Source organism: Trachymyrmex septentrionalis, unplaced genomic scaffold (assembly GCF_001594115.1).
Source record: "Trachymyrmex septentrionalis isolate Tsep2-gDNA-1 unplaced genomic scaffold, Tsep1.0 scaffold223, whole genome shotgun sequence".
Taxonomy (NCBI): Eukaryota; Metazoa; Arthropoda; class Insecta; order Hymenoptera; family Formicidae; genus Trachymyrmex; species Trachymyrmex septentrionalis.
This window is the reverse complement of record NW_017305379.1, coordinates 982,242-996,023: the sequence shown is the minus strand read 5'-3', so window position 1 is coordinate 996,023 and position 13,782 is coordinate 982,242. Positions and strand designations below refer to the sequence as shown.

The window sequence follows — 13,782 nt, the reverse complement described above, 5'->3', positions numbered from 1 at the left end:
TTCCGAAAGACCGAGACGACGCTTGAGTGGAGATATATTTCTAAAATTATTTTTAAAAATTACGAAATTTCTAATACCAAAATGTCGAGACTATAATAGTTTTTGAATTGTAAGCATTTTTCAAATTAGCCAATTATACAGCTTAAAATTTGCGCGTTCAAGTATGATACGACGCAAAACGCTAAAAGTAAAAGCTAATTATTGTCTTATCTTGTAAATAAAAAAAATATCTATATAAAGATTATGTACTCGAAGATATAATTATTGATATTTCTAATTATTGATATTTATTATGTTAAAACAATTTTTTTTCCCTTGACATTTTGGTATTAGGATTTTCGTCTCAAAATGATCTCAAGAATCTGCCTTTAATCACTGTCTCGGTCATTACAGGACACCCTGTATGTATATATACACATATACAAATTTTTTTAGGTATAATTATATGAATATTATACGTTCTGAAATCGTTTATAATATACGTATACACATATTATTTATAATATATATAGGTACACATCTTTTTCTTTTTTATACTTTTCTTGATGTTTTGTAGGTCATTAAAATCTTTATAACACTTCAACCTGCTCTCTTGCAAAAATTTGTCAGGCGCAATTTTGCAAAAGGAAAAAGTTGTTTGTTTTAACATAAAATGTCATGTCCTGTACTCAGAATGCCCAAATTTTGGGACACTCTGTATATAACTTCTTATATATAATTTTTATATATAAAAAATTTATATATATTATTGTATATATAACATACTGTTTATGAATATAAAATGTACAATGCATAAAGTAAAGTGTGGAAAGTTAAAAAAATAAAAAATTTGTCATTATACGTGCTAGGAAATGGGAAAAAAATCAAGAAATATATATTGACACCTGACCTGTTTGGTTTTTTTATCCTAAGGTCAGTGCCAAATCTCAACCAAACACACATTGGCGACAAATTTCAGACAAACACATACTGGCGACAAAAGATCAAATAAAAAAAATCAGAAACTATTTCATCGTATACCTGCTGAGCGCGTGGCCAAACGAAACTCAACAACTTCTATACTATAATTGATTTATTGTCTTGCAATTCGATATTCGAATTGTATATGAGCGACGACAGGAAGAATATTATCGTAAAATATTGAAAATTCCTATATTCTTTAGAAAATTAACCTTGGAAATATGATTGCCTGGTCGTAAGAATGTACAAAAAACAGAGAATATAAAATTAAAAGTGTCGAAATTATTTGCTCGAAGATTTCTGTAATCCTCAAATTCTCTTGGCGCCTGATTTTTTAAATTATGATCGACTAACTGACAACTCACAAATTTTCACTGTCTGACCGAACTGCTTCATAGACGCATGTTGAAATCCTCGCGTGGCACCCTTTTACTGTAGTCATATAATCCGCATTTAGGTTCAAAACTCAGCTTGCTACGCCAATGATGGATCGTTTAACAATTCTTTTAACGTGATGGAGAAATCGATGTCTGATGGCGTGCTGCGAGTCGAATCGCGTAATACCGAAACCCTCATGATTCGAGGGTTTCCGCTGTGGATCGGTTGAAGCAGAGACCAGCAGAGACTTGACAATGCATAGATTCTACCGTTGATCTTATTACTGTCAAAACACTTAACGTAACGAAAGGTTTTAGTCAAATATAATGGACGGAGGTTTATTTTACGGATTTGCATTTTATAGTTTGCAGATTAAACTGATTTCTCTAAAGAAAACATTCAAACCCACCATCATTAGAACGATTCAATGACGAAGGTGGTGATAAGACGCGATGTTTTGAAGAAAAGAGATTTTTTTATGTCAAAGATAAAAAAAACTATACGTGACAAAGAGCTAATTATTCCACTTTCACACAATTTCTTTCCATAATTATCGACAGAAATAATAACGACCGATGTCTTTAACTTGCAAACGGATGATATTAAATCTTTCTTCTTCGTTATTTATCTTTAATCGCGCCGATAAGAGGAGATCGTGGCCAGACGAAGGTACCATAAAAGCGGTAGAAATCGCGTGCTGCCATCGTAAGATCGCTCTCACGGAACGGAATCGAACGGCTGCACGAGAGGACGAGAAAGCGTATGCACGAGGCCGATCCTCATGATATTGTAATGCACGCCTCGCGTTTTTGTATTGTCGTGGTGAGAGGCTTTGCCGTGCGGCTTCTGCCCGCAATATAACCATAAAACGCAGATAATTGCTGCTGGAAGGTACAGGACGCTCGTTTCAAGGTACTTAAGGTGCGTACTTACTGTACGCGCGTGAGATAAAATGCAAATAAGAGAACAGGGAGGGAGAAGAGAGAGAGAGAGAGAGAGAGAGAGAGAGAGAGAGAGAGAGTATACGAATTCTGTGAAGTACCTGGTGGCCAAGTGGATCAGGCGAAAAATAATGGGATTTAGAGCAACAGTCTGAATAATTGGCATGCTAATCCGGATAGCGCATAAAGATTGATCAAATATGTTCACAAGGTTCACTGCGGCTCTGCGCTTTTCTTTAGAAAAAGGTGTCCAATATTTACAAAACGGATCTCTCATGCTATTTCTGGAATATAAGCATCTGAATTAGGAAATACTAAAAAAAAAACTACGTATTAAACTGTATGTACACTGTACAAACGTTGTATGAGACTGAATTCTTAGAAAGACAACGAATTGTCATTATTTTAATTTTTAATGCACAATGAGAAAATTTGATGGGATAAAGATATAAAAATATATTAAATCTCAATGTAAATAAAAATATTCTCGTGGAGGAGTATGATATATTTTACAATTCCGTTAAACCAAAACTGCTTAGTATTGTCACGTTGCCACTTTCAATATTCCTAAAACTAATTTCAATTTAATATCACTTAATTTCATTTTAATATCGTAACATTAGCATGCCAGTAATTATAAAATATATATTGCATAATTTTTAATACAGTATATTATATAATACGGTGTACTATATAGTATATTAAAAATAAATTTTTTAAATCTACACACTTTATTATTTTCTAAAATATCTTACTTTTCGTTGTTGATCATTTCCTTTGCATGGGCATTTGCAAATTGAAATACAAGTCTAATAAAAAAACACGTACAAAACATGTTTCTAAAGAACATTGGAACTGCATGCACAATTGAAGTACAATAACGCATGCAAACACTAAAGAATATTGTACACGACAATCAATTAATTTTGTTAGGTATTAGTTCTGAGTTCGTACCAAGAATTTCAAGTCGGCAACAGAGTTCATTAATTGGCGACGTTGAATCCGCACCGCCGACAGTTTCGGCGTTGCATGCTGCAACAATGGAAAAGGCATCTCTTTCATCAAAAAAACTATCCTCTCATGCGTTTATATCGAATAAAGAAATTCATCAGATTTTCAAATAAGTCATGTTATACAATTATATACGGTGCCGCGAAATACAGTGAGAGTTAACTCTTCCCCGTCGCGTGTGTTGATTCAGGACACGTTTCGTGCGAACGGATGAGACTGTGTCGTTTGAGTCCGGTGAAAATTCGAGGTGGATAAGTGAAGAAGGGAGGATTATCTCACAAATATTTGAGAGCAATTAGATGTTTGCTCGTCCGTTACCGTGTTTACATGGTTTGCCGTATCTAGACCGCTGGAGACGTGTTTATGACCGCGCACGATATGCATGAAAATAATGCTCGTTAAATGCATAACTTAATCACGTGGCTTTTTAAATCGTCCGATTTCTTAATCGAGTTCTAATTAGAGATCAACTGTTTGTGGACAGGAAAAGTTTAAACATACAAGTAATTTGCTCGAAATTCGCAATCATTCCGCAATAATTGCGAATCGTGTCTTGTATAAAATTTCGTTGACATTCTAATAAAAGATTTATTGATACGAATCTGCATACATTTCTAAAAGTACAGTATACATTTTCTAAAATTAAATAAATATATTCCCAGAAAATATAAATGTTTATATATTTAATATAATACATTATAATAATATTAATGTAATATTATATATGTTTGATACATAGTTAATATACAAATATATTATTTTAAAAGAACAGCTAAAAGATATTTTTCATTAATTTCCATATTTCAATGAAAGCTCCTCAATTTTCTCAATTTAAAATTTCATTATTTTATTGATTTAAAAAGATATCTTTCTTTTCTATTGAAGAAAAATGCGATTCGATCAATACTGCAGAAAAATAATACTAAAATGTGATTTTTTTAAAAACCTCTTCTTTATTTAATTATATTTAAAACTTTCTAACGTCTCTATTTAAAATTTTTAAAATTTTTGTGTTGAATTAACAAATATTTGTTGCACATTTATAGTAACTTTATTGAATTTATTTAGTTCAAAGCCCTAGAAAGTCAATTGCATTCTTTTCGCGTTAGATAGTAAATAATAATAAAGAAAAAAAGAAGAACTCTCATGTTATATACTGATATCTAATAATATTTTATTAGGTTAGTTTCGCAATATTAAAATTAATTACATTTTTGATGACTTATTCGAACATGTTGGGACATTTTGCTACTTTAAAAGTATTAATAATATAATATTATAATTGAATAAAATATATTTGTCTGTTTTAAGGATCTTTTTATCGCTTCATATGTGTGATGAGTAAAATACACACACTAAAGTTTAATCAAATATTTTAGTGATATTCTTACGTCTATTATAAATTAGTTGTTTTCGTCTCTCAATTAAAATTTAAATTGTTTAATTGTTTACAACAATTTTCAATTATGTCACATTTAGCCAACTGTAAGATGAGATAATAAAGTGAGATCATGAAAAGGAATGATGAATCGAGATATGATTCCGACGGCACGCACTGCATTTATTATATTTGTTATTGAATTCATTTTTAACAAGATAAATTCTAATTTATTTTAACCGCAGTAAAAGAGAGAAGGAGAGCAATAGCACACACACACACACACACACACACACACACACACACACACACACACACACACACACATACACAGTGTATAATCTACAATATGTAAGCTGTATAATTTTGATATAGGTAGCAACATTTAATTTTACTAAAATGTTAGCTAAATTGGTATTTATAAAATTTAATACTAATTTTATGTATTTATAGCAAATTTTTACCAATCTTGGTCTTTGAGAAGTTAAAAAGACGTTATATACGAAAATGTGTAAAATTTATTCTTAATTTAAAAAATGTGCAATTGCTTGAATAATAAATGTTAAGAATTTTGAACACTAAAAGAATACATTTTCTCATAATTATTGATAATAAATATTTTAAACGAGATTTAACAAATTGTCAAAGTAGCAGAGAAAAACAGAATAAGATATTAAAACAAAATCATACTTAAAAAAAATATAGAAAAAATACTTTTCATATTTATTTTACACTTTATAAATTTTGTGTGTTGATACTCTAAAAAACTTTCTGCAATAAATAAATTTCATTCTTTTAGAATAAGATGAGAATTTTCTACTAAATATTCAATTTTATATAGAATATCAAATTTTCTAGAAAAAGATAATTGCGAAGAAATGAAATGTATGATTTTGTTTAAAATATTTATTATCAATAATTATGAGAAAATGTATTCTTTCAGTGTTCAAAATTCTTAACATTTATTATTCAAGTAATTGCACATTTTTTAAATTAAGAATAAATTTTACACATTTTTGTATATAACGTCTTTTTAACTTCTCAAAGATCAAGGTTGGTAAAAATCATGTTTTAAACGATTTAAACTGTTTAAAATAAGTTTAACCGATATTTTTAAGATGTTTTAAAATGCTTTTATAATACTGTCTAAAATATATATGAAACGCTAAAAATATATTTAAAAAAAACATAACGCTTAGTCATTTATAAAAGAAACATCTTTTGTCAATCCTATCAAAAATAAATTCAAAAGAGATTCAGTGGACTAGAATCATGATGTTAGAAATTTTTCTATATTAACCTGGTTTAGGTTGATTTTGATACGACGGCCTTTTCATCCAGTCGTATGGGCTTCTTCTCCCCTGGATTCTGTGGGACGAGTACAGTTGGTGACGTCTTGATGTTGACGGAACATCTCTCGACGTGGACGGTATATCTCTGGACGTGGCCGGTATGTCTCGTGATATGGACGGCATGTCTCGAGAAGTGGATGACATATCTCGAGATGTGGACGGCAGGTTTATGCCTGTAGGTAGCAGGTTTATGTTGCCAGATGTGGATGATAGATTCATGTTGCGAGAAGTACAAGACAAGTCATTGTATGGTACAGTATGAAAATTAGGCGGTGTTGTAGGAGAAGTGCTATTGTTGCTGTTATTGCTGCCATTCATACTACCGCTCAGGCTGCCATTTAAACTGCCATTCATATTGCCGTCTATGTTGCCATTCATTCTTGCCGTTGTTGATGGATATTGATTGCGAAATGCCATATCTATATTTCTAATGCCCCATTTCAGCACCCGTCTGTATGAAATTTCGTATTCCTGTTCTCTCGATGGTACTTGTGGCTGAAGATATTGTGGCGGTGAATTTTGTTGGAAGAACTGCGGCGGTGAACTTTCTTGCAACTGGTGTTTTGGTAACCGTTGCTGAACGCGCTGCTGTGGCAATGAATTTGATTGATTATGTTGTTGAGACGGAGAATTCTGTTGCAATTGTGGCGATGAAGTGGTGAGCTGCTGACAAAGTTGTTGAGGCGGCGAATTTTGTAAATGTTGATGCGGCGATGGATGCTGTGGACAGACTTGTTGGGGCGGCGAATTATGCAGATGTTGCTGCGGAGACGGATGCTGATAGAGTTGTTCAGGAGGTGAGTTCTGTTGCAGATGCGGCTGTGACAAATGTGACTGAATGCGTTGTTCAGACGGCGAATGATGTTCTAGTTCTTGCGTTTGATGTTGTTGCGACTGCGATTGTGTTTGAAAATGTAAATGTTGCGATTGATATTGTATATATGGCGAGTACTGAGTTGTGTAGTGCCATCCAGACATCATATCGGCGTGGTTAAAAAACTGAGGAATTGAACTTGGCTGATGTTGAGGATGTAACGCCGGTGTCGCAGGTATAGCTCTTGATGGATAGCCATACCAGTATTGAGTTCCTTCAATAGCAGCGGGAGCCGCAACCGCAGTATGCGGTTGGACCTGTTGCGTCGGTGTTTGCTGATGTGCTTGCTGCATTATCAGTTGTTGCTGTTGGTTATCAGCGACCTGGTGCTGCTGTTGGCGATATGGAATTGTCTGGTTGTAATGAATCGCATTAATTATGTTCGATATGTTATTCGGTTCTCCTGAGACGACGTCTTCACGGCATGATGGCATGTCGATTTTGCGAATTGAATTTAGTTCACACAATAAAATAATTGGAACCACGAAAATTGTAGATCAATGTAAATTGTTATGTACATTCACGACACTTAGTGATATAACAACGAAACCGACACAGTTGAAATATACGAATGTTATTACTAATTCCCGACAAACGCGTTTTGTCCAATATCGATGTAGAACTGGCAACGTAACTCTGACGTTTACTAGTTTGAGGTAGAACCAATTCGGCTTGGTGGGGAACCGCTAGTGTCTCTAGCTCCGCCTCTTACCGAGCAGCATCGAACAGCCAATCTACATCCGGCACCCAACGTAATGGTGTCCAACGAGAACGTCGCCGAAGTACAGTAACAGTAGGAATGTCGTCCGCCTACAAAAAGAGAATTGGCAAAAAGAGAGAGAAGTCGGCTCTTGTAAGCTCCACCTTCTTGATAAGGCATACTGTTGTTGGTCTTTATACATTTAAGAAAAAAAATTGACCTGTTCTCCGTATATCGACTGCATTTTGAGAATAGACTTAATCTTTTAATCTTCTAATGACGGATAAAAATTGATTCCTATTTGTTATATTTAATTTTATTAGATTAAACCACAAAACTTAATGCCCAGAGATATTTGAAAATATTCTAAGATTTGATTCAATTGCATAATTTTTTTTTTAAATTGGAATGGTTACAAAATATAAATTTGCTAATTTAGAATTTTAGTACATTAGTAGAAGTTTAGTATATTAATCTTCTTGATGATGCTGTAACGATAATGATGACCGATCAGATAATCTTCAATTTTCTTCTGTGATATACGCATATTTATTGTAATTATTTTCATATGTACGTATTAACATTTTTCTTATTTTCTTCGTTCTTTTTCTTCTCAGAGCCAACTGTCTATACTTTGTAAGAGATTTTAAAGAAATAATAAAGTTTACGTTTTAATATTTATTATTTAATTTGGTTTTCCTAATTAAAAATACCAGAGAAAGGTTTCTTCGATTTAAAGAAATGTTTCTTTGTTATAGATACAGTTTAGAGACAAAATTTCCTTGATTTAAATGTCATTTCTTTAATTTAAACATTTTTATTTAATTTAATTATATTAAAATTATATTAAAATCATAGAACATCATAGAAATGATGTTCAAATCAAAGAAATTTTTTCTTTAACCGTATAGCAAAGAAACATTCCTTTAAATCGAAAAAAACCTTTCTCTGGGTGTGAAATGTAAAGATTGCAATGTTTCTAAATATTTGATTAGTACATGATGAAAATTTTCCTTTTCGCATCCGCATCATGTAGTTGCTTCACATTAACCTCTTTATTTTTAATATAATATAATATAGTTCATTTTATAGTAGGTATAGAGGTATAGTATAGAGATAGATATTACAGTAAAAATATGATTGTTTCTAAAAAAACTTTAATAGTCATTTTGATGATTGAAATTTGATACTTTATTATAAAATATATAATATTCCTATATTAAATTTTTATATAAACCATAATTTGTAAAATTTCGTATTACAAATGATAACTGATAATTTGATATCATAATGGCACAGTACACGCATCTGTATATCTACAATATCCACACAGTATCTACAGTATTAATCGGTACATTCGCGTAATATACTATTTTATTGCGTGGTCGTAACAAAATCGTATACGATTCCAGGATGTATAACACTTATAAACCGTACAAGAAGTTCATAAATCATTTTGTCGCTTAGATGATTTAGAACCGAAAACTCAAATTTATCGCGGCTGCGATTAAGATCGATAATCATTGTTTATTATGTTTACTTAAGTTGAAGTAGGAACGCTATGTGTTTAATAAGAGACAAATGTGTAACAAACTATTAATGCAGAATGATGCAGATAAGTCATTGACTTTCTTACTTTATTCTTGCGCGTAACATTTGATAACTTTGAGTTCCCGATTTTATAAGAAAATCTTATGTATTTTTTTTATCGATGAACTATATCTACAGTTTTTAAGGATTATAATTATTTTTTTACCCGCACACATATTTGGAAATCGTGCTGTTATATGACGCATCCAAATCGTCCATGCAGCATACAATTTAATATGTTTTTAATGTTTTTCATCTTTATATATATTTATGTCTATTTAAATAAGTTTATTGAAAAGTTGGGCAATCAAATTTTATCTTACACATTCATATACGTTTGCCTTTCTTCCATTTTCTTCTAGAGAAAAGTTTTTAGAAAAGTTTTAGAAAAGTTTTTATTAATTATAATTATTAATAACGATGCATATTTTAATGTTAATAAGAATATTAGATTTTGTATTATTTTAAAGTTATTTGTTCTGTAGATAAACACTAATGAAATATTTTACAATTTTTTTATTTCAAAACAAATCAAAACATTACTGCATTTGCCTATATAATTAAATTTATTAAAAATGTGTAAAAATATCTTTGTATGTACTCTCTCTGAATCAGTGGATAGCCACTAATTACCCAGTGGCATACTTGACACTGATAATCAATAAAGTTCAACTAAAAAAGGAAGAATGTTTGAGCATTATACGTCTAAAATACTGATATTTGCACATTAATTTCAATTTTTCAATACTATATTCATTGAATTTGAGCACAAAACAAGGTCAGTTAGATTATATGATAAAGATTAGCTAGATTATTAGGGATCTCACATTTAATTCATTGATTATTAGTGGCATACTTGGCACTGATATCAGTGATTATCCAGATACAGATTTAGAGAGTATACAGGATAAGTTTTGACAAAGCGCTTGTGTGTAGATATAAATTAAGCATTTTGCAATTTTCGCAATTTCTTTTTTAGTTATCCAATGAACATAATGTCTAAAATCAACGCATAAAACAATTTTCAAATACCTTTAAGAGTTCTCTGAAAAACATCTTTAAGATATTTCATTAAAAACTCTGAAAGAAATTTTAAAGTTATCTTATGCATCAATTTTATTCGACAATTTTTAAAAATTAATATCTTGTTCACTATTGCGAATATTGCAAGATGTAGAGGACTTTTCTCAATTCAGTTTATTCTTCTTTATCTATACATGAGCACTTTGTTAGCGGATACTTTATAAAAGTAACTATATAAAATATGTATAGAATTATATATATTGTATAATTGTGTATATCATAAATATAATCATAATATTTATTTATAATTATATAAAAAATAATATTTGTTTCGTTTTAATTTCAGCTTTATGCTTAATGTGCATTTAAAAAGTAATTGAGAGCGCAAGTAAATTTTTTATTTAAAATCGCTACTCTTCGAAAAACGTTTTAAATTTGCTTATGATTTTCAGATTTGGTCTCATCTTTAGATTGCAGTCTTATATAGATAATAAGAGAGGATCTTTATCCGTCAAAGTTAATGTTAAATCAAAATTAAGTCATGTCAGAATAACAATAAAATTGTATTTCAAAAGGGTTAAGAAGATTTGGTCACAATAAATGTCTTCATAAAGTCTAGAACTCTATGACATTTGAAATCTTGGAATTTTGTTCCATGAAGAGGATTTTACTCTTTTCTGGCGATATATATGGTTTATGATAGGTAGAGGTGAAAATTACGATCACACTCTCTGTGTTTTTCGTTATAGTTTTACCTTTCTTGAAAAAATGTGGTCTGGCAGTCAGACAAATATAGTAGCCGGACAATAGAGTAGAACTTGCACAATTATACGGTGAAATTTTTTGTAAGATTAATGTAAGTTGCATATAACTGCTATACAAATTGCTATTTTTGAACACTGCTTTACAATAATTGGTTAATGATGGGACATTGAATATATTTATTGAATAGTTCCAGGGATTTTATTTTCTTGAATCTCGCTTCGCTTTCTTCGCAATTTCGTTAAACGCGATTGTGCACAGTTATATTTGTTTCATAGCTATTTACTAGAATGTTATTGCGAATAATGTGCTATTATGTCTCATGAATATGACAATTATATTTGTATTTAAGCGGTTTTACAAGACTGTGTATGTGTGGCTCTTTTTTTCTATTTTCTCACTATTAATACCTATTATGCACGTATGAATTAAAATATAGCAATAAATTATAAAATGCACGCATATAGTTTGCGATAATCATTTTTCTTAATTCTTGAATTTATAATTTTAACAGGATTTCTTAAAAATTTCCTAAGATATATATATTCGTTTATACTCAAAATTATATTCAAAAAATTAATAATAAAGTGTATTCGCGAATCATATATGCAGTATAATAAACGAGTATTTTTACTTGCATGAACAATTATATCGGACATGACTTAAATTCAAAGCTAGGCATGTATTTGAAATACTTTTATTTAAAATATTTACAGTATTTGTGAGACAATTGTAATGCTGCTTAAATTTTTGTTGCACAGAGGCTCACTAACCAGCCATTGTGCGCTTAATATATTTATAAAACTATGTAGAAAGATTCAAAAGTTTTTCTCATCTGTAAGTATCGATTAAAAGCATTATTCCATTAATAATTTTTCAATGATAGACACAAGTTTGAAGATTATAACGTTTGTTTAATTATATGTAAATATCATAAAAAATTTATACTAATCAAATTATATTTCAATAAATGCCATGCAAAAGTAATATTGTGCTTCATGTAGGACCATCGATGATAAACTTAAAACTTTCCGATTTTCTACAGAAATGTTTCCTTATATTTTATGATTGTATTTATGGTAATATTTTTCAGTTAAAGTTTGAACAATTTCTTTTAATAAGATTGTAATTAAATTTCTCATAAGGTTGTAAACAATTTCTCATTTACTAAAAATGTGATTTTAAAGATACTGTTATTTTTTTTACTAGATTGCAATATTACTAGATCTTCAACGTTTAAAAGATATATCTCTTTTTTTCTCCATCGTAAAACTGTCATAGATTTTATTAAAGTGACCTAAAAAGAAAACTTTTTTTTGTAGAAATTAGTCATGGATATTGTGTGAACGTGTCTCGCTCATCATTTTCAAAAGTTTCTTTTACTCATTTCAGTGTTTCCCCTAAACAATTGCATTGGCATTATTTATTATAGAAATTCGAAAATTATGATTGTTAATTTATTATTATCTTGAAAAAAATTATGAACGAATAGAAAAATAATTATAGCTTTAATAACGCAATTGTGTGCTTTGGATAAATTTATTTGCTGAAGATAAAGTAAGAACCAATTTTCATGTATGATACTTTAATTAAATAAAAGAAATCCTATATTTGATCAGAGAGAAATATTTAAATATTTTTATGTGAATTTATATAGGAATAGGAACAGAAAATAAAAATTTCAATCAATCAGAAACTATGCACTATGGAATATATAATTTCTGATAGATTAAAATTCTTATTCTCTGTTCCTCTTCTTTGATTATGCGCAGTTCCTTAAACGCATTTCTTTTTAAAGTTAAGCCAGCCACACACATTTAAACAAATTTTGTCAAATATGCTTCACTCTAAATTTTTGGGAGTAATTTCACTCCTGAAGAGTGATAGTTGCATCAATCCGGTAGGAGTACAATTTTCACTCTTAGAGAATAAAAAATTTCCTTTCTTTTGCTTTTCGCATATATTTTCGGGGAGGTTACGCTAACTCTTTGTGGGTATCGAGGGTTAAGAGAGAGACTATAACTTCTACCAAGTGTTTTAGGAAACTATCGAAATGATATTAATAAAAAATATGAATGCGATATAAATATGAATAAACATGACATTCGATCAATAACAACAATTTATGGCATCAACTTTTGTGATCTTATTGCGGCTTGCAACTCGAGTGTTTTCATGTTGACCATTAAACATGCCTCTCTTAGTCAACTTCTGACGAGAATCGAAGAAAATCCAAGAATAATGAATGGTTGGCAATCGCTTCTGGAGTGGAAAATCTGAATGCATCTTTTCTTTCTACTTTTAAATATTATAACGACTGCAATGATTACCGTAGCGGTAACTACATTTGAAGTCAAGGGTGACCAGTTCACTGCACGTATGCTTATAAGGACATGCGAAGGCATTGATTACGTTCAGCAAACTCAAATGTTACGAAGCGGATTATTATAATTCGCCAATTGGGTAATATACTTAATGGTCAGTAAGGATCATAACGTCAAAATGACAAATTTTGTTATCTGATAATAGCGTTTACGGATTTGCTCCGCAACAGTTGTCCGCTGAACGCGATCATTTACGCTTAAAAAAATGTGCGCTGTCAGAGAAAAATCTAAGAAATAAAAAATGATGCAATAAAATAGCAAGACTGTACTGCATAAAATCTACTTTTTTACATGCACTTTCTAGCTGCATTCATTTTGTTCGTTTTTTCGTGCTAAATTATTTACTTTCAAACGATGTAAAACACAATAAAAGAAATAAACTTTATTAAACAGAAAAATACTTTCGGCTTTATGCAAGAGAAGATGCAC

At 30.5% G+C, this 13,782-nt stretch overlaps 1 protein-coding gene across 1 annotated transcript in view; it reads right to left on the bottom strand.

The window, feature by feature from the left end:
- The window catches only part of LOC108748482 (homeotic protein antennapedia-like), a 13,277-nt gene extending 5,918 nt beyond the window's left edge, over positions 1-7,359 (bottom strand). The window contains exon 1 of the mRNA XM_018486677.1: positions 5,969-7,359. Within this exon, the coding sequence (XP_018342179.1) occupies positions 5,969-7,328 (1,360 nt within the window). The 5' untranslated portion in view covers positions 7,329-7,359. The remainder of the gene's footprint in view (positions 1-5,968) is intronic.
- Positions 7,360-13,782: the final 6,423 nt, after the last annotated feature.